At 38.7% G+C, this 20,670-nt stretch overlaps 2 protein-coding genes across 6 annotated transcripts; one reads left to right on the top strand and one right to left on the bottom strand.

Annotated features, from left to right (window-relative positions):
- Nucleotides 1-960: 960 nt before the first annotated feature.
- On the top strand, nucleotides 961-13,699 carry LOC306856139 (PWWP domain-containing protein 2A-like). 4 transcript variants are annotated; one of them, XR_013782978.1, is made up of 4 exons: nucleotides 961-2,361; nucleotides 7,489-8,499; nucleotides 12,707-12,808; nucleotides 12,937-13,699. XR_013782978.1 is itself a non-coding variant. In XM_079395179.1 (3 exons), the coding sequence occupies exons 1-3, from the start codon at nucleotides 1,307-1,309 to the stop codon at nucleotides 12,729-12,731; spliced, it is 2,091 nt and encodes a 696-aa protein (XP_079251305.1). In that variant the 5' UTR covers nucleotides 961-1,306; the 3' UTR covers nucleotides 12,732-12,860. The 4 variants fall into 4 exon arrangements, 3 of the variants coding, with proteins under 3 accessions (XP_079251305.1, XP_079251304.1, XP_079251303.1); XM_079395179.1 differs by lacking the exon at nucleotides 12,937-13,699 and having other exon boundaries at nucleotides 12,707-12,860; XM_079395178.1 differs by lacking the exons at nucleotides 12,707-12,808; nucleotides 12,937-13,699 and adding an exon at nucleotides 11,519-11,619.
- LOC306856140 (tetratricopeptide repeat protein 1-like) lies at nucleotides 13,626-20,529 on the bottom strand. 2 transcript variants are annotated; one of them, XM_079395180.1, is made up of 8 exons: nucleotides 20,472-20,529; nucleotides 19,575-20,107; nucleotides 19,407-19,467; nucleotides 18,231-18,343; nucleotides 17,803-17,839; nucleotides 17,470-17,618; nucleotides 16,537-16,591; nucleotides 13,626-14,257 (listed from the first exon to the last, which is right to left on the bottom strand). In XM_079395180.1, the coding sequence occupies exons 2-8, from the start codon at nucleotides 20,076-20,078 to the stop codon at nucleotides 14,121-14,123; spliced, it is 1,056 nt and encodes a 351-aa protein (XP_079251306.1). In that variant the 5' UTR covers nucleotides 20,079-20,107; nucleotides 20,472-20,529; the 3' UTR covers nucleotides 13,626-14,120. The 2 variants fall into 2 exon arrangements, with proteins under 2 accessions (XP_079251306.1, XP_079251307.1); XM_079395181.1 differs by having other exon boundaries at nucleotides 13,772-14,257; nucleotides 20,483-20,520.
- Nucleotides 20,530-20,670: the final 141 nt, after the last annotated feature.

The following is a 20,670-nucleotide window of genomic DNA, read 5'->3' as shown; positions in this document are numbered from 1 at the left end:
CTTTTAACAATGCAAATTGTGTCAAAGCAGCTTTACATTGGCTTGATATAAAGCTACATGGCTTTATATCAGCTTTACAGTATTTAGACGGGGAAATAGTTTGTCGAAATAGTGTCATTCTCCTCTGGCCAGACAAAATCAGCCGTTTAAATCTAGGCTAAAGCAGAATCAGATTGTGCAAAGGACTCATCTGGTTCCTGTGGTCTTGTCCCGATGGCCGTCTTGGAGACAGGGTCTTCACTGGGGATCAGTCTCTGTGGCTTGTGTCCTGGCTCTAGAGGTCATCTCTAGGTGCTGATCCACCATCTGATCTGGATACAGTCTGGATCTGGGTGGCTACGGTGACCTCGGAATAAGAAAGAAACAGACTAATATTAGCGTAGATGCCATTCTTCTAACAATGTAACAAGTACATCAGGTGTTTTGGGAAGTGTTCCCGGTTCCAGTTGACCTAATTAATGCAACCTAACAATCATTTAACGGATCTGAATTATAGAAATGTGATAGTGTATTATGTGTAAACCAGGTTAAAGAGATGGGTCTTTAATCTAGATTTAAACAGACAGAGTGTGTCTGCTTCCCGAACAGTGTTAGGTAGATAGTTCCAGAGTTTGGGAAGCTAAATAGGAAAACAATCTCCCACCAGCAGCTGATTTTGATATTCTAGGTATTATCAAATGGCCAGAGTTTTGAGATTGCAGGGGACGTGAAGGACTATCATTATAATGCGATAAGAGCTCACTCAAATACTGAGGTGCCAAACCATTCAGGGCCTTATAGGTAATTAGCAAGATCTTAAAATATATTCGAATGTATACATAATGTATGTGAATACATATACAGTATAATACATATATAATGAATGTATAATCATGTGTAATAATTAAACTTAAAAAAATCAATTAGTTGTAAAATCAACATCTCATTTTCGTTCCTGTTTTTTTTTTTATCTTTCGTCTAATATATTTAATTTAATTTAATTTAATTTAATTTCAACTTTAATTTCAAGATTTTGTTAATGACACTAGTTGGCAATAACAAAAAATGGACCACACCAACTAAATATACAACTCAACATCGCCCCTGGTGGCGCCAAAGTTGTATCTTCATAATAAAGAATATTGACATAATAGAAGCCAATCACAATAGTGTTTCAAGGGATTTCCTCTGAACGGCAAGAACATGAGCCAACCAATGAAAACCACACGTTGAAGGAGCCAATGGGAAGTGTCAGTAGTTGTAAGTGGGCGGGCACTTATCTTATCAGGAGGACTGGGCCAAGTAGTAGTTGCAAAGCGGAAAGAAAATGGCGGCCGTGGCTGCGGAGCCAGGAGCTGCTGCGGCATCAACAACAGCGGGGGACGGGGTGGACTACGAACCCGAGCCAGGAGAGCATGTGGTCGACCTAGAGGCCCACTCCGTCCCGGAAATGGAGCTTTGTCACCGACCCGAGGATGTGGATGCAGTTCAGGAATGCAGCCAGGTCCAAATGGAAATCAGAAGGCCGGACCTTCAAGCCGCGGGAACAGCCCTCTCTGCCCATGCGGACGGAGAGCGCACCGAGACGGGGGGGTCCTGGGGCTACCTGGGCACAGCCGAGCAGCCCGTGCTCATGGACTACAGGTGCACAGATTACGAGGAATCTTTCTCGCCGAAGGTGGAGGCTGCAAACGAGGTCAGTGCTCTCGAATCCAGCCCCTGCCTTCTGCTCCCCAGCTCCATCTCAGACTCCCAGCCCTCTGTGGTCTTCTTGCATTCCCTTCCCGCTCAGGTTCCGTCGGAGCCCAAAGCCGGACTGTCTCTGGCTGTCGAATACGAGTCCAATCCCGCGTCAAGCCATCCTACCGATCTGGAGTGTGAACTCATAGGCTTCACGCAGCCCGATCCCGAACCCGCAACCGTTGCTCCCGGGTCGGAACTCAAAACTCACGAGGATGCTTTCCATGACATCCCGCACCCCTCAGACCACCTGGACTCCCTGTCCGCTGCGGAGGAGACCTCGCTGGGAGAATCGGTGGGTCAGAGCTGCATGAGTGACTTCTCTACTGTTTCCAGTAAGGACTCTCCAGAACTTCCAGCGGTGGTGGATCAGTCGCTCATCTCAGCAGCAGAGGCGGAGGAAGTGCGCTCGCATCCTCTTCATCAGCAGAGCTTCAAAACGGACCTCAGCGACCCCGACAGCGAGTCGGCGGAGACGAAAGACCCGGTTCTGTGTCTGGCGGAGCCCGGCGCCGTCGAGCGCCTGATGCTCGGCTCCGAGGTGCGAGTCACGCTGGATCACATCATCGACGATGCGCTCGTGGTGTCGTTTCGCTTGGGCGAGAAGATCTTCTCCGGGGTACTCATGGACCTTTCGAAAAGGTAAACACGGTATTTGTGCAAAGAAATTGCAGTTGTACAGCCAGCATGCTTCCCAAAGCTGTCAGAAAGATAAACAGCATCTTCACCATTACATATTGGTTTAGAAATTATCTTTTAGTTCATGGTATGAACTGTCACTATAGTTTGGATTATAGCTTTATTCTTTATAAAGATTAAGCTATTAATGTTACTGTTTTTGTCTGTGCTATTTTAGTGTGAACGGCCACCATCCTTTACTTTTTTCTAAATAACATTTTAATAAACTGTATAAACTGTGATATGCAACAGATTAATTTTAGAAAGTAATCCAGGCCATAAAAATGACATTACACAAGAATAAACACACAAACATTGAAGCCTGTCATTACAGGACACTGCTGTCACTACTTGACTTTAACATGTAACCAGTGGTGGAAATGGCCGATATTTACTGGGGGGACTCTAACTTGGAGGGGGAGGGGGGGGTGGTTAACAATGGTAATTTTAGATTACCTTTCGGATGTATTTTATCATAAAAACATTTATAATCTATGAAAACATTTATTAAGAACTTATGTCATATTTTCTCTAAACCTTCTTGTACATTAAGACAGGCACCTGCAATTCTGCCCAAATTAAAGATGCGTTGTGTTTGAATTTGTGCATCTTATAATATAATTATTATTAATGACCTCTTGTGTTTAATAAAAAACAAACAAAAAAATATTGATTAGTGAAATGAACTAATGATTTCATAAAATATTAGAATGATTGTCTCTCATTGGCCTGATTAGCTAAGCCCTCAAAACACGTCTTATTTAGCAGTACAGTATTGCATGATTTGTAGATTATATTTAATAGTTTACACTTTGCAAAAACCTTTTCAATTAGTTTTAAAAGGTAACATTACATTCTTAAGGACTCAACACTTACGTTTCTTTTCAGGAGCACTAGTGCTTCTACTTAAAAAAATAAATAAAGAAATTAGGAACACCTTCTGATCAATGACAGAAATTAAACTTACTATTATAAGGTGATGTTTGACTCAAAGTATTTTTTTAACCTTTGTAATGCCATTTTTATCTTTATTAAATGTATGTCATATGTTGTGCCAAAATTAGATTTATTAACTTTTTGTAAAAAATAAATAAATACATTATTAAACAATAAATTCATTTAAAATAATAAGATACAATCAGGAAGACCTGAAATCAGCATCAACAATTAATCTTTGCACGGAGCAGAAGAGCACAAATGTGGAATATTTACAGACTTTTTAACAAGACTCAGAGGTGGCATTAATACATTTAATAAAAACAATGTTATGAGATTGAATACAGAAACATTAAACAATTAAAATTGATACTTTAAAAATGAAACTCCCAGTAGGTGGCAGCAAGTCCCTGTCTGTCACTGAATCATTCATCTAATCGATTCGTTCAAACTGCTGATTCATTAAGGAATGAAGCAAGTGACTTTCTTTATGAATGGGTCATTGAATCATTGACTCACTAGATTTGTTCAAAAACAAAGATTCATTCATAATCGAAACAGCGCTGTTTGCTTGGAGATGCGCAGTGGCTCAGCTGTGACTTTATTTCATCAACAAAATAGTTCTCAACAGATCAGACAAGTGTTCCTAAAATGTAAGTCACTTTATTTTAACTTTTGAATAAAATCAATAATGTATAAATCTGTTGTATTAATTAAATTTCACATTTTCAAACTCTTTATAATCATTAAGTTCATCGCGATCTCACAAACTTCTATTTTAGTGAATGAAGCTCTCTACACTGCAAACTGAATCTATTATTTCTACACTTTGTTTGTTACAATGAATGACAAACTGCAGTCTGCTGTCAGGATCTGTGCTGTGAGGAGCAGCATGCGCAGCAATAGAGAAGCATTTCCATTGGCTGCAGTCTGCTCTTGATGGCCAATCAAAGACGGCATTGCCCAGCAAACCATAGACACAAATATCCCGCTACATTTTGTTTAGTCTGCACTGCACTACGGTTTATGCAGAACTGGGATCGCTTTTGTAGTCTTCTGAATGGATATAATATAGAAATCATTTTAATTTTCAAATAAATCTAACCAGTTGGAAATGAAACGCCGTCCCCCCTCGAAATTCACTCCCTGGACTCCGTCCCCCCCGCGTCCCCCCCCCATTTCCACCACTGCATGTAACTAGGTATTCATGATCATAATAACTTGGGGGGGGGCGGCAGTGTTATGCTGGTGATTAACACCCTACAAATTGCTCCCACAACTTGTCTGTCTCAACACCCTCGTTCACACATTTTTCTCTCGGTGTCAGGGATGAATCATAGCAGAGCCCAATTTCTAGTGTGATCTCCAGTCTCTCAGTTCAATTCTCACATGCGATAAGTCAACACGAAACGTTCTTGTGTAGGGAATGTGTCCTGAAGAACTTGTGCAGCAACATTGTTAGGAAGTTTTTATTACATCACCTGGAAACTTTGAGAAATTTCTCAATGCTGATAAACCATAAAATCGAAAGCAATCAGTCATTACAGGATTGAAATGATGCAGTGGGCATATTCCAAAGATGCCCATCATCTTTAGCCTAACGCCAATGACATATGACATGCAAGTAAAAAAATATATTTAAACTAGCTAAACTATTTAAATTTCTTTTTAGTTGTGATAGTGTCTAAGTCCACATTGTATTCACATTAGTGTTTTAAGAACCCAATCAAACCTAATAAAAACGTTCATTTTTAACTTCTTTTTTTTCCCCAAGAAAGACATTACTGCTGTAAATTACAATTGTAATGTAAAAAAAATGTTTTTTTTATTAATAACTCTAGTAATAGTAACTTTATTTTACACCACAGTTTACAATACTAATAATTGTTTTAAATTCACTTACAAATGCCTAAACCCTGAAGCTTTGAACATAAATTCTCAAGCTTTTATTTTGGTGGAATGCAATTGAAATGCTGTAGAATTGTGCACAAAAATGTCTGAAAATATGCAAATGTGTAAATAAAGTAAACGTAACGTACATTGCATTCCCATTTGCACTTTAAACTTACAGCAAATGCTGCTATAGAGTTTACTGCAGTGCATTCGCTGTGAACCGAGCCATTCCGAGATGCTGGAAACACTGAATCACTTCACTCTGTAACGCAACACATCAGACTTTACTATTTAATTAAATGTCATTTATATTTAATAATTTAAGTTATTTAATTAAATGGCAGCATTTGATTTGATAATCACACTAAGCTGTATTGCGATGATCGTGAAGGTCCATACTTTAATTTTACATTTAATTTAATTATTAGCTCAACTCAGGAACCCCTGTAGTTCCCTCACAAACCTGCTAGTTGTTTGCGATACCCCATTTGGGAAACCCTGACATAGATAGCAGACTACTATTTTAAACAATTATTGGTTGAAAAGTTTGTTGAAATCATGTTTTGTACTTCACAGCATGTCACAGATGCTGCCACTTAAGTTTAACTTAAGTCTTCGTATAAGGCCCACAGCATTGTTTTTTTTTAGTTTAACATGTTAATGATTAAATGCGTTACAGCTCTGAATCTCAAACAGAAGCAAAAAGATGTTCTTAATTGAGAAAGTGTCACTAGCTCAGCTAATTTCATGCTTCCTGTGAGTAAGGCATCTGTGAGGGTGTGGGGAAAAACTCAAGCTTCCTTTCGTCAATTTCCATTTTTTCTTTAATGGGTTAGTGTAATTGCTGATGTTTTGAAGTGGTGACACAAGATGGACGTGGTGACGGATGGATAGATGGCTATTCATTCTATAATTGTTTAAAAGCAGCTAATGTCCTGGGTGTGGAATAATTTCCTTCTGAAGGTCCCACTCTTCCTCTGTGGTGTAACAGCCGCAGTACACGGAGTGAACTTGAAACAGTCAGTGTCATGGCGTTGAAGTGGTTTGCCAGACATACTGTCCACTCCAGTTTATTTTTAGCTTCTGCTCTAAAGACTATCTTCATTTGCATTTTTCAACATTAGATCATTCCCAGTTTCTGAATGAAACGTCTAATGGGAGAATCATATCTCAGGATTGTCGGATCACTCCCTCCTAGTGCTAGCTACTGCAAGTTAGGTACAATGTATATTCGTCTACCAGTTAACAGATCACAAACTCAACCCTTTTTTATTGGGCAGTATTTCCAGGGCACATTCTTTACACTCTCTTTTTCTACAAGACGGAATGCAAAATAGATAAAAAATATAAATTATCTAATTTTGACACACATAAGTATCGTGTATTAGATGGAAATGAATTTTTTGTGTGCTTATTAAAGCTAAAGCTGGACCAGTGTGTGCCAATTCACTTCTGAAATAAGCTGTTTGGTGGTTAGTACTTTGCAGAATATATATGATTGTGGAGTAAGTTCTTCTTGACCCACATTGGATATACAATGAAAATTGTGAACAGGGTGATTGCCACAGATAATGGTTCTTTCAGGCCCAAGTGTCTGTTTTTGACATCCAAGCACGTTTTAGTATAACGTTTTGTTAGCAATGTTGCTTCATTGTGCGTTACTTCTAATATCATGTTTTGAGCCAAACAAGATCAGGTTTCAGACAAAGTAGGAATGGTTTGTTCATTTTTTAGACTTGACTGTTCTTCCTCCTTTTGTAGAGGTGTATATACTATTGTAATGTAATAAAATATACTACACTAGGAAAGAATACTGTAATTTTGAAAACTAAAGCCACTACAGTTGGAGGCATTTTATCCTATCATGTATTTCAGTCAGCTGAAGTGGCATTTTATCCTATCATGCTTTTTCTTTGTTGTATGGAACTGTATTATTGTTGCAAAAAATAATCTGTACCCCTGCTTTGTCAGTTAATCATCAGTCTCATCTCATGAATACAAACACGACAAGATGAAATGACATTTAAATAAAAATAGAGCAATAATGTGACTGATGCAAAATAATGCCTGCTTTAAGACGTCACAGTAATTCTTCAGTTGTATGATAGAACAAACAAATATGAATCTATTTTTTTATTGCATATGAGTAGCTGTAATATAGTAGTGCATACTTGAATTTTTTTTTTAGATTTGAGAAAACAGGGATTAGACCCCATCCACATTGAGTTTAATCTTAGTCGTTTCTCCTCTTCTGTACCTCAGGTTTGGACCTTATGGGATTCCTATAACCGTGTTCCCCAAGAGAGAGTATAAGGACAAACCAGAATCTATGCAGCTAAAGACCGAAGCATTCCAGTCAGAGACAGATAAGGGTGTCACTCAAGGATCTGGTGATGCCCCCATTAAGTACCCTGCGGATGCTCCGGATGCCCCTCTGAAGGAACCTGCTGAGACTCCTGCAGCGCCCCAGCCCTATCCCAACCCTCAACCTAACCCATGGACCTCAAAAGCACCTCCTTTGTTTCAGGAGGGGGCCCCCTATCCACCTCCACTGTTCATCAGGGACACCTACAACCAGTCTTTACCTCAGCCTCTACCACGCAAAATCAAGCGGCCCAAGCGTAGGCTGTATAGAGAGGAGCCCACTTCTATAATGAATGCCATCAAGCTCCGACCAAGACAAGTTCTGTGTGATAAATGTAAAGGGGCTGTGGTGCAAGGGGACAAGCGTGAGACACGCAGAGGCCCCATTTCAGACTGCCGAAGTGACGATGCCAAAAGACGCCGTAATGACAGTGCAGCGGCAGCTGCTGGTAAGCGGCCTCGTAGTGATCCACGTTCTGACGAGAAGGGCCGTGGTACTGATGGGCCCAAACGGCAGGGTTCGGCTGTACGGGTGTCGTCGGCCAACACCTCTTCTCTGGGCCATAGTCAGGTCAAAGGTGCAGCTGCAGGGAACAAAATGGTCAAGGGGGTGTCTACTACAACCACGTCCTCGGCCAACTCTCGAGTGCAGCTCAATGCCAAAAAAGTGCTTCAGAGCAAAAACGTTGACCATTCCAAAGCACGAGAGGTGCTGAAGATGGCCAAGGCTCATAGAAGACAGAGAGAGACAGTCACAGGCAGTAGCGGGAACACCAAGGCCATAACCAGGGCTGCTGCCCTCCAGGAAGCCCACCAAAAGGTCCACTTCACCAGGCGACTGCAGCAGATCAGTGGAGGAGGTCCAGGTTCCAACCCCCTGCCACCCAGGATGCGCATCAAGCCCCAAAGGTACCGTAACGAAGAGAACAATTCTTCCTCATGTAAGCCGCCTTGCTTGGAGAAAGTGCCGGGAGGGGGCCGTTTACCGCTGCCTAAACCAGCCGTGCCCCGCTGCACCTCCACACGCTCCTCCTCCTCCTCCTGCTCTGTAAGACAAGTCGCCACAGCTGTAGAGCCCCAGAGGCCAGAAAAAGCAATCGTGTCCCTGCTCAGCCAGGCCCAAACCGAGCCCCTCCCAGCCCCGGAATACAGGGAACCCCAAGCTGAGCCAGAGGATCAGGAGGGGCAGGAGGAAAAGCGGGAGACGCGTGGGAGCAAGGCTGGTAATCTAGTGGTCTACATGACCCTTAACCCCAGCCATCCCGACTCCTCTAGTACCTCCATGTGCAGCTTCGATAGTGCAGATGACTTAAAGTCATCAAACTCTGAGTGTAGCTCTACCGAAACATTTGACTTCCCCCCTCCTGGTGATTTGCGATCGGCCCCTGCCCCTGGCACATCCTCCGCTTTTGCCTCTGCATCTCCCCCTGCTCCTAAGGATGAAAAAAAGCGCAGTAAATCCCTCAAAGCTGCCGTCTTTTCCAAAAACGTCACAAAGTGTGTTGCCCTGGATGGCAAGACAATTTGTGTAGGGGACATTGTTTGGGCCAAAATCCTTGGCTTCCCTTGGTGGCCCGCCCGCATCCTAGCCATCACAGTGAGTCGCAAAGATAATGGGCTCTTAGTCAGGCAGGAGGCCCGGGTCTCTTGGTTTGGGTCACCCACCACTTCCTTCCTGGCCATTACTCAACTTGCCCCATTTCTAGAAAACTTCCAGTCTCGCTTTGACAAGAAGAGAAAGGGCCTGTATCGTAAAGCCATCACTGAGGCCGCAAAGGCTGCCAAGCAGCTCACACCCGAGGTCCGAGCCTTGCTAACTCAGTTTGAGACGTGAGGTGGTGTGCCTTGGTAAGGTAGGAAAAATAGGCATTTGAGTTGGCCCTGTACCCCTTCTGACATCTCTCAAACTTTGCTGTACCCAGTCAGCTTCCAGAGTGAAATCCAGAAAAGGCAACCATGACTAATTTATTTTCGATGAGAAAGCGAGAGAAGGGCATTGAATTGAGAGAATGAAAGCAAACGGTTCTCATCTCAAGTATCTAGTGTTCAGCCCCTATGTAATCAGTCTTTTGATCTTGTCATATCATCATACATTTATTATACTGAAAACAGATGATGGAGATTTTTAGGAAAAGGTTTTATGGGTTCTTGAGTGGTAACAATATTTGTTTGCCTTGAACTTAGTTGTTCTTGGTCAATGCCTGCTGTCGAAGGTCCCTGTAAACATGAAAAGAGGTTTTTTTTTAGTTTTTTTTTAGCTTGATTAGCTTTGGGCTAAAGAATTAGGCATGTGAGAAAATTAAAATGTCTGCTTGAACCCATTCTCAAACCAACTAAACAGTGGCTGGTCGACTGCTACTTAATCTGAATCCCTAATTTAGCACAGTTAATACTTCCTTTTGGATGATCAGAGAAAGTGTTATAGGTTCAGATTCTTGCTGCATTTTCTATCACTACAGTGTTTCTAGACGTCAGAGTCCTTATGTCCAATCTCCCTTACATGAACTCGAGTCTTGGATTTCACTTAGGCCATCCTTGAATTGTTTTCTTTTATCGTGGAAGTTGTGTAACAAAGTTGACCTTGCTGGGTAGTGCCTCGCTCAGGTAGAAAAAGGGACTTAATTGGTGCTGATCTTTCTCAGATGTTCTGAGACAACTAATCCAAGTGCAGTGATCTGAGCAGACGGCTGTTGATCTGAGTGTGGCTCTTGGCCAGCCTTGGCTTTGCGGCCAGTCGCACTGCTGTTACGGGGGAGGTGCCTGTAAGCCGAAGTCACCTCAAGTGCCACTGTGAGGAGAGCACAGCGACTCTGTAAACGCAGAGAGTACCACCTCAGACACGGAGAAACCTGCCAGCCTGTCTGTGCGTCCTCTTTCCCCACCCCTCGCAGCTACAACATCTGCTTCTCAAGCTCATTCCTCCCTAATCTACTTGCCCTGTTCGCAGCTTCTTTTTCTTTTTCTCCACTTGTTTTGCTCCCTCCTGCCGTTGTCACATGTTTGCGTCTTAGACTGCTTTTTATACGTCTGATTATGGCGAAAATGTTCCTGTTACTCAGCCAACCCGACTTCATTTTTGCATGAATGTGGGAGTGCATACGTGTTAAATGGATTTATGAGCACCTTTTGTATGGCTCCATATGTTTGTCCAATTTAGGCATATCACATCGAGAGGCAAACCTAAGTTTTGATGTAGCTGCAGTGGAATGCAAAACTCTTTTAAAATGAGTTCCATTAAGTAACTCAATGAAAACACTTGTCAACTGAGGTGTCCCGCTGCAAAGTGGGGCATTGGCGCACAAGGCAGCAGTTCTCATATGTGTGAATATGTTCATCATAATTATGGGCCTCTGGCTGGTTTAGTTGTTCAGTGATTTGTTCTGATTCCAGTATTCATTCTCTCATCTGAAATGTTTTGCTAAGGATTGTGTTTTTAAATTTATTTGTTGTGCCTTAACTTTATTTTCTGTCATTTCACTATTTGCAAAATAGGGCTGAAGGTCTTGTATGTAAATTGTTCAAAATGTATTTTGCCTGACTGAACTGAAGATGAATGGCTTGGATCTTATTTCAATGCTGAGAACCAGTGATTTTATTTGTGTGGAAGAGCATTATCTCTTTTTTATTTTTTCTTGTCTGTAATCATGGTTATGTCCTTGCATTGCATATCCATAAGCATCTTAAACTGTCCAGTTATATTTACACATCTGAGAAGCGATATACTGTAAGATATCTTGGGCTTTCCACATATGACTTTAGCAGGTAGAGATTGATGACTTGAGGAAAAACAAAAACCAGTGCTTGGTAGGCCACACTGACTGACTGACGGAGGTTTGCGTAAAGGAGTAAAAATGGTATTTATTTTGGTGGTTGGCTTTTTCATTTCAGCATTTTATTTTTTACTTTTATTATTTCTATCTGTTTGCAGGTCAGAGAATGCTGTAAAACCATTGAAAAAAAAGTAACAGTTGAAGATATTGTGTACATGTTTTCTGATGTTTTAAGAGTATATAAATAAACTGTGAACTTCAAGAATTTTATCTAGTCGTCATTATTTTCATATTTTATCTTCTTAATACCATTTCTCACTCCAAAACCATATTTGTCTCCGGTGTAGCCTAGTGCACAACCCTGTTTTGGGAAAAGCTGTTTTTCCATGTTTCTCAAATGAAAAACAAAAGAAAAACTCACTTGACAGCCCAACCAAACTAGTGTCATTTCGCAATGAACTAAAATGGAACAGATTTTCATACCTGCAAACAGATGAGAAAACCGTAGGGCAGACTGAACCAAAATGTGCCAGACTGTAATTACACATCATTCAGTAAATAAATTAAGATACACAGGGTTGTCAAATAGTTTTAGTGATTTGACATTTCAGCGGATCTCTGCTGTGTGAGTTTGTCTTCATGTTTTCAGCGTCCACGTTTTCTTGGATTTATATGATCTGACATTACAATGGAAAAACAGTTATGCATGACATGACACTTTAATGTAAAGAGACCTTAATTCTATAATATGTTTGATTTGATTTGAAAATACATGGAAGAAACATCAAATGTTGAAAGAAAATTAGTTACCCTACCTGGCTTCATATGAGGAAATATTCATCTGCAAATTGAAAATGTAAAAAATAATAACACACTTATCAGCTCATTTGTTTCTAGAGACTTTGTGAAATTCTGTGAACCAATAATGTCAGTTATGGACCAGGAAGCAAATCAATCATTTTTCGTAGATGAAAGTCGCCTGTATTTATATATCGCTTTTAACAATGTAAATTGTGTCAAAGCAAAAAGAATATGCCTGAACTTCAGTGTTATTATTCTCTGTTATTGTTAGTGCAATGGCCCACTGTACCAATACAGTTAGAAGCTGATTTTCTCTTTAAACATTAGATAACTGAAATTAAGCAATTTCTGAAAAGTGAATTAATTTCTATTATTAGCAGTGGATGATGCTAAAATATAGGTTACACGGGATAATTTTTTTTTTTGAAGATCTTAGAATCTTACATTAACTCTCAAAGTGTATAGAGTTTTCTTTTTAATATAATTTAATAATCCTGTTTGAGTTTAATTCTGACCATCTTTTGTTTTTTTCCCCCCTTCCCCAGTGCTGCAACTCTGAAGGGCTGCTGATTGGTCCGTTGCCCAAAGCACTGCCATTGGTCAAGAGCCAGTCAGATGAGAGGAGCCATCCACATTTGGAGAAGCAGGTGTAATGGAGAAATTATTTTATTTAAGAAAATAATTATATATTTATAACAATGAATTAAAGACTCCACCTATTTCCCGATCCGTCATGCTGAAATGAATTTTTCAAACCAGATTTTTCTTTACGCAGGCTTTTGTTTAAAGCATGTGAAAGGACACTTGCAAATACTGAACAGCACAGGGGAGTTACGGCCATTGTGGATTGTAGGTGGTGATCCAGCACACGTTAAAGCAGGGTTTTAAGTGTTTGTAATGAAAGAGATGACTTATAAAATAAAATAAAAATTGATGTAAAAATGCAATAAATATTGCATGTGCTATGCTTCACAGTACAATGACCGAAGATTGGATCTTATTGTGCTTCTAGTCTTAGATAAAATCCCTGTGTTCTTTCCCAGCATCTGTGCTCCTTTATATTGAGAAATTCTGAGCCTTAATACAGTCTAGACTGTTCTGAAGAGAGCTTGAAGTTTTCCACTCTGTGGCACACCACACATTCATTGATCAATGCAATCTGTACACCGTTACAAATCACACCGACCCACTTTTTTTGTGCTCCCCTCCGTTTATAAATTATTTTCTTATTATAAGTCGAACATGACAGTAAGAACACATCTTTTCTATGTCTCAGTCTTTGCTTCAAGGTTTTCCTGTTAGCATTATTCATTGCACACGCTCAACCTGAGGCCTGTAAAAAGGGAATTTCGAGCGAGAAACAGCTGCTTGACGTGCTCACACTTTCAGTCTCGCTGTTGTACATATGTGCGTTTCAGTACAATCGGTGCGTTCTCCCGACTATACATATGAAGATGGTGGTCGTGGGCGTAAATTTGTTTTATTATTGTATTAAATGTACATCTCTATTAAATTAAACCTGTTTTTTGCCTTGTACCAAGCTGTGTGTTCTGTGTATTCTTTAGTAATAAATCATGCTGTATTAATCACATCCAAGAAATTACACAACAGACAATGCACGCAGGATCCGCTGGTTTAATGTGAACGCAGGGAAGGGTGAAGTGATGAAGGCCTATTATCTCATTGCTCATGATTGACAGTCTGGATCACTGACACCAGCGTCACAGCAAATGTAACATTCTGGCATGCCAAAAAACTATCTATATAACACAGGCTTACAAGTTCCCCAAAAATCAAAAACCACTTGACATGAGCTGATAATTCAATTGATCAATGGAAAAACAGCTTTACATTATATCAAAGAAGACTGCAGACTGGGCATATATTGAATAGTCAGAGAGTGACTTGACACTTGGGGCAGTTCACTGTTGTGCCACTCTATAAAACGGCTCTGAATAGCTATCTGTTGTTGTTATTGGGATTCTGAACAAAATTAATGGAGTAGGATCCTGTGTTGGTGTCTTGGTTAACCTGGAAGTTGGAGGTGGAGAGACCAAAGGGTCGTAGCATCATGTTGCCCAAGTCCTTCAGCTTACCTGAGAAGAAAAAGAGATGGCAAATAAATGATCTGCCAACAACAAAAAGCTATGAATACAGAAGTGGTCTTTAACAGGTAGTTAAAAAAAAACTGCTGACCAAGACTGCCTTTATACGTTCAGTAAAAACTGAAATATTGTAAAATATATTTACATTTATATATTTAAAAATGTAATTTATTCCTGTGATGGCAAAGCTGAATTTTCAGCAGCCATTATTCCAATCTTTAGTGTCACATGATCCTTCAAAAGTCTAATTTGCTGATTTGGTTTTCAAGAAAAAACATGTTGAAAGTGTCATCTTTTGTAATAATGTCTTATATGTCAGATTTGATCGATTTAACGAATTATTCCTGAATAAATGCTTTAAGAATGAATTTCTTAAAAAAGAAAATATTCTTTGAACAAAATTATATTAACAGCTAAAAGCTGGTCAAAATGTTTATCCCTCCCGGCTCCTACACTAAAATACATTAAATAAAATGTAAATGTAAAGTATGACATGACTCTACATCAATAATGAACAAGTTATTAGAGTTGCAATCAATTGAAGCCTTATAATAAAGTGTGTAAATACATGAATATGGTACTAAATGGTGCTGTTTCATAGGCTAGGCTTTAAATACAACACTTAATTTTATGCAAAATGTAAGGGGGGTCTCCCTGCTTCCAACTCTCTACCACAAAGGGGTCCTTGGTCCGAAAAAAGGTTGAAGAGTCTAAAGGTATAAAGTGATTGTGGAGAGCTTTGTCTCTGTGACTGGACTGCAGTGAGATCAATATGAAGTATTGAGCAGCAACACCCTCACTGTGAACTGCAGGAAATTCAGCCTGACAGCAACAGTTTTTACCTCAAACTGGAAATCTGATCCTTTGAGGAAACATACAGTGCCTGCAACATTTATTAATAATACCTTGAAACAGACAAAACCAGCATGTGCTCTGAGAAAGACTCAGTAATGCAAAACCAGAAAACTGTGCAAATCAATGCTACACTACTTAGTTATAGCTTTAAATGTCTACTAGAGAAACAGATTAATTTTCTATTTTATTAGAGATCAGCTTGACCAATATTAATACCAACTTATTAATGCTTCATTGTCTGATAATTGATATATAAACCGTTGTTGTTTTTAATAATTTCTCTCTTTTTGATATAGTAATAAAATAATCCTTAGACATTAGAATTAAGTTTATAAATATATAACTTATTATTATTCTATCACCTTTATTATTAATGTTATTGTTATTTATAACCATTCTGCATTTTGACAAAATTATTAAACATAAGAATTAAAATAACAGCTAAAAATAGATAATGTATTATTAATAATAATAATAATAAATGTGAATTATGACAAGAAATATTTTGGCATTTATCAGTCACTCCAGTAACTGCAGTTTCATGACTGTGCTGTTGTTTTAGAATTTTTTTTTTTTTGAAGCATTTTCATGAAGCATTTTTAAAACTAAAATGATAGAGTGTGGCCAATTATCATACAGCCTTTGTCTCAATGCAAGCCTTTGTCTCAATGCAGTGCAATTTATGGTCTAGTGGAAATGGAAAATTCAGGAAGACTGCATTAAATATGATTTATGCAACAAGGGCTTTTTTTTCAATCCAAGGTTCTTCAGTTTGAAAGAACTCTTTGAAACCTACTAATTAATGGATCAGGCTAGAACTTTCTAAGAGCAATATGCTTAATAGCAACTGTGTGCCTTTTATCCAGACAACCTTCAAAATGAAGAGCACTGTTGCACTGAAGCACTCACCCTTTCTGCAGCCTTATGAGTGTTGCTAAATTACAGTGTAGTCATGCATACTAATTTCATTTTATTTATTTATTTTTTTTGGGGGGGGGTTACATGTGCTTTTGTGTGCTGAAGTATTCAGAATATTGTGATTATCAAGTCAAACGCTGCAATTTTATTGTTTTTATTGCATTTGGGAACACAATGTGTGCTAGGTTCACTTTATTCAAACTTGCATAATTTCCAACATTTTTGTGGACAAAAGTTTACCTTATTTCTCCAATATAAGACAAAAATAAAAGCTTGAGGATTTGAACATTGAAAGAATAATTTAAGATGCCAATATTTGTATTGTAACTTGTAGTGTTAGTTGATTAAAGAAAAGTTGGTTAAAGAGTGAACCCAAGAGTGACCTCCCTCAGAGGTCTCAGAGGTAGCAATAGAGAACGTTTTTATATGAAATGTCACAATTGTAATACGAGTCAAAATAATCACAATACACTTTTTATAAGAAAATGTAATCATACTCATCATCTCTTCTTTCAGCTTCTCGTTTCGCTCCTCAATTTGCCGTGGCAATCGCTGTGAAAGAGAAATAGAAAAACTCAACCAGAGTCTCAATTTCTTAAAAGGAAAAAAAAAAAAGTTTCAGTTTAATTTTTCAAGTTTCAATCAGTTTCAATTGCTCATTCTTAAGTTGTTTCAAACTACATTTTCATTCATTCATTGTGCACAAAACACCATATTTGAGGCTGTTGATTTGAGATCATGAAATATTAAAATGAATCAGACAAATGTAATTTTCAAATGACAATGCAACACATGCATTAGATTATAGACATATTCAAGCTTAAATGGGCTTGAACCTTTCTGGGCCTTGAACGTGGTAGTTGCATTGCTGTCTATGCAGGTTCATCAAAAATAATATATTTGGTGTTCTGAAGATGAATGAAGGTCTCATGGGTTTGGAACGACATGAGGGCGAGTAATTTCATTCTGGGTGAACTATCGCTTAAATGATAATCATGTAGAACAGAGGCTCTCAAGAAAGGGCCTAGGCCCACTAGGGGGCCTCAGAAGACTTCCAAGTGGGCCTCAACATGACTTAAAATGATTTAAAATAAGGCAAAAACAGGCTTTAAAATAAGCTAAGCAAGTTTTATTTAATTTTTTTTACTTTAAAGAACCAGGATTCCCATGATCTTGGAAAACATTGATATATGAGAAAAGACATATTTAAAAAAAAAAAATAAAGTTTGTTTTCTAGACCTGGAAAAGTCCACGGTAATCATTTCATGATTTTAGTAATCCTTAACTGGTAAATCATTAATAATTGGAAAAGTGATGTATAAAATCATTGGCTAAAAAGAATGGGAACCCTAATATGTAGTTCACAGTAACAGGCAGTGTTGTTGTGGACAGCGGAGGCCTTGGAGTCAAAAACCCTGAGAACAGCTCACCATACAGGCCTCTCTAGCTGCAGGGATGCCCGGGTCTTTCTCCAAGACATTTTTATAGTCCTCTAGAGCTTCATCAAGCTTGTCTGTCTTCTCGTAGAGTTCTGCTCTCCGCAGAATGGCACGGACATAATTTGGATTTAGTTCTATGGCTGTGGAAGACAAGACAATACACTCTCAAATGCCTTTGTGTCATGGTAATTCAAATGTCAAATTACATTTCCACAGGAAAAGGAAATTAAGATATACATCAGAGACGCAACATAAAAATAGTGTGTTGTGAGTCGTGTACATTCTCTAGATACAGAACACAATGTGTGCAGGATATTCTCTCACCTTTAGAGCAGTCACTGATAGCACTGTCTTTTTTATCCTGTCAGATAAAATTATGAATAAAGTTATGCAAAACTATGAATAAAGGAATATTTGAATAATTATGTACAAAAACACTAGAAGAAAAATCTAATTTCAACACTCAAAGTAATGATCGTATCAAATCTTATTTAATTGGACTGGTTCCAACATATTCTAAAATGCTAAATTATCAAGTCAAAGTACTCTTATAATCATATGCATACAAAAAAGTACTCTTATAATCATATGCATACATTGTTATGCTATTTCTACATTGGTGTAGTACAGTAAGCAAACACTGTGTCTTCAGAGAACATTTAAACAATAGTTCATAGTGACAAAATGTGTTCAGAAAAAAAAAAAAAAAAAAAACATGCATTCTATATCTGCACAAAACACCCAAAGTTCACCTGATGCAGGCGTGCAGCAGCTCGATTAGAGAAGAGTATGGATCTCTCTTTACTGTAGCACACAGGACACACTTTCAGAGCAGCAGTGTAAGACTCTTCAGCCTCTACATGCTCTGTAAACAACGACATGTCAGAAGCTCATTCACAAACACAACCTTTCAAATCTATGATACCGCCTCAATGCGATAAACATTAGGGATAGTTTAGCTTAAAATGAAAGATGTCATTATTTTTTCACTCTCTTGTTTTTCCAAACATGTATATATGGGTATTTGTTGTAGCACATTAAATTGTGAAGAATCTTCAAGCATATCGTTTCATTTTGATCACATCAAAACACAAGAAAAGTTATAAATGTCCACTACATACAAAGTTATATTATAAAATTAGTAAAGAACAGACTAAAATCAAGTTGTTATTCACTGATTTTCACAGTATTGTGTATGTACAATTATTTACATTTTGGTGTGCCATCATAAGGCATCTGATTTGACTAGTGCTCAATGGTTTGGGGTTGGTAAGCCTCTTATGCTCACAATGGCTGCATTTATTATACAGTAAAAATTGTGAAATTTTGTTGTAACTTTTAAAAAATCTACTTTAATATACACTATATTGCCAAAAGTAATGGGTCACCCCCTTCTAATGAACAGTTTTGACTACTTTAGTAATTTCCATGAGAAGAAATCTTAATGTTTAAGCATATAATGATATTCAGTTGGACAGGACCCTTTTCTGTTCTAACATGACAGTGCCTCTGTGTATAAGGCACGGTTCAAAAAGAAATTAATGATTGAGTCAGTGTGGAAGAACTTGACTGGTCTGCAGAAAGCCTGATCCCAGCTGAACACCTCTGGTGTGACTTTAAATGCAGACCTTGAGCCTAAAACTCATCACCAAACAAGCTGCACAGACAATCTATACTAAGTTTTAATATTGTTGTTGTTGTTGTGTTTCTTTCGTCTTTTATGGAGCTTGACATATGCGTCTATGACGTGTCAGTGTCTAAAAGAAGAGCTGTGTAAAGATTCTTCAAAATGTCTTTAAAAAAATTATACAAGTAAATAACATGAGGGTTAATAAATATTGAATATATATGATGTAATATTTTATGAACTATTTTAATTGGATGAAGAGCAGGAATCCTGTTTATCCCTGACTGTGGGATTGTCTTACCTCCGCTCTTAAACTGTGTGTTGCCCTTCTCCTTCAGCTCTAAACTCTCCTTTCTTCTGCTCTGTAATTTGAAAAAAAAGTGAGAATATCAATGGTGTGAAATATGGTACAGCCAGAACTGTAGATTTTGAAGGACATGAAAAATAACAATTGGGTAATAATGCTCACCTCTTTTTCTTCTTCCGTCAGGTCTTTTTCCAGCTCACGCAGGTATTCCTCATCATACTCGTTCACCTTGACAGTCTCCTCTTTAAATTCTGAATCAGAGTCGTCTTCTCTCTGCTCATCGCTCTCCTCAAACCTCTCCCATCTCTCCTGTTCCTCATCATTGTCTTTCTCAGGATCCAGGTCTCTTGTTAATGAGTCGTGTCTCTTTTCAGCCGAACTGTCCTCGTGCCCTTCAGAATCCTCTTCTGACGTGTTATCCGAACACAACCGGTCAGCACCATCCATGTTTTCTATTCTTTCATTTTCTGTCCTGTCATCTGACTCCAGCTTGTCTCTGTGCTCACTCTCTGTGCGTTTAACATCAGTGTGTCCAACTTCTCCAGACAACGTGTCCTCACAGTCATAGAAACAGTCTTCCTCAGGGTCTGTGGTGGTTTCTCTGGTCTCTGACACTTTTAAGGTGTCAGCCATGGTGGCTGAGAGCGTCTCAGACTCCATCTCCATCTGGAGCTGTGCCGTCACCACAACCTAAACTGTATTTAAGTAAAGTAAATGTAAATGATCTCAAGTCATATTCACGTCCAACACTGCAAAACAATTTAACATGATCATACATTTAGGCTACATTAATAAAATGACAGTATGTCCATTTCTTTTCAGACTGCCAGGTCTAAAATACACACGGTTTGTACAACCATATACAGCTAAATGTACGTGAATATCAGTCAACACTATTAGCATGTGTTAACAGGCCTGATTTCACTTCACCCGCTGTGCACTTGGCAAGCACGAATGCATTATTTGAAAAGTTTCATTTTCAATCGCATTGATATTTACAAGAAGTATGAAAATTATATTTTAAACGCTACATATTAGATAAAAACAATTACTCAGTACCTCTTACTCGCCTTCTAGAAATGACGTCTCTTCCGGTTAATCAGTCACTGCGTGACGCATAGGTAGAAAAGGATTCTGGGATATGTAGTAGGAGTCTGTATTTGCTTACTAGAATACTTATTTGTGGTTTGTAGAGTGGTTATATAATTATCTAAGTGTAACATTTAAAATCACCAGAACATAATCTGGATTGTCTTCA

This window comes from Barbus barbus (assembly GCF_936440315.1).
Source record: "Barbus barbus genome assembly, chromosome: 36".
In the NCBI taxonomy this organism is placed as follows: domain Eukaryota; kingdom Metazoa; phylum Chordata; class Actinopteri; order Cypriniformes; family Cyprinidae; genus Barbus; species Barbus barbus.
This window is presented reverse-complemented; position numbering and strand designations above follow the sequence as displayed.

Coding starts and splice junctions, on each gene's coding strand:
- LOC306856140 (XM_079395180.1), bottom strand. CDS start 20,078: ATGGAGATGGAGTCTGAGACGCTCTCAGCCACCATGGCTGACACCTTA. Junction 17,619..17,802: donor TATCAGTGACTGCTCTAAAG/GTGAGAGAATAT, acceptor TGTCTTCCACAG/CCATAGAACTAAATCCAAAT. Junction 14,258..16,536: donor GCTGAAAGAAGAGATGATGA/GTATGATTACAT, acceptor TTTTCTTCTCAG/GTAAGCTGAAGGACTTGGGC.
- LOC306856139 (XM_079395177.1), top strand. CDS start 1,307: ATGGCGGCCGTGGCTGCGGAGCCAGGAGCTGCTGCGGCATCAACAACA. Junction 2,362..7,488: donor CTCATGGACCTTTCGAAAAG/GTAAACACGGTA, acceptor TCTGTACCTCAG/GTTTGGACCTTATGGGATTC.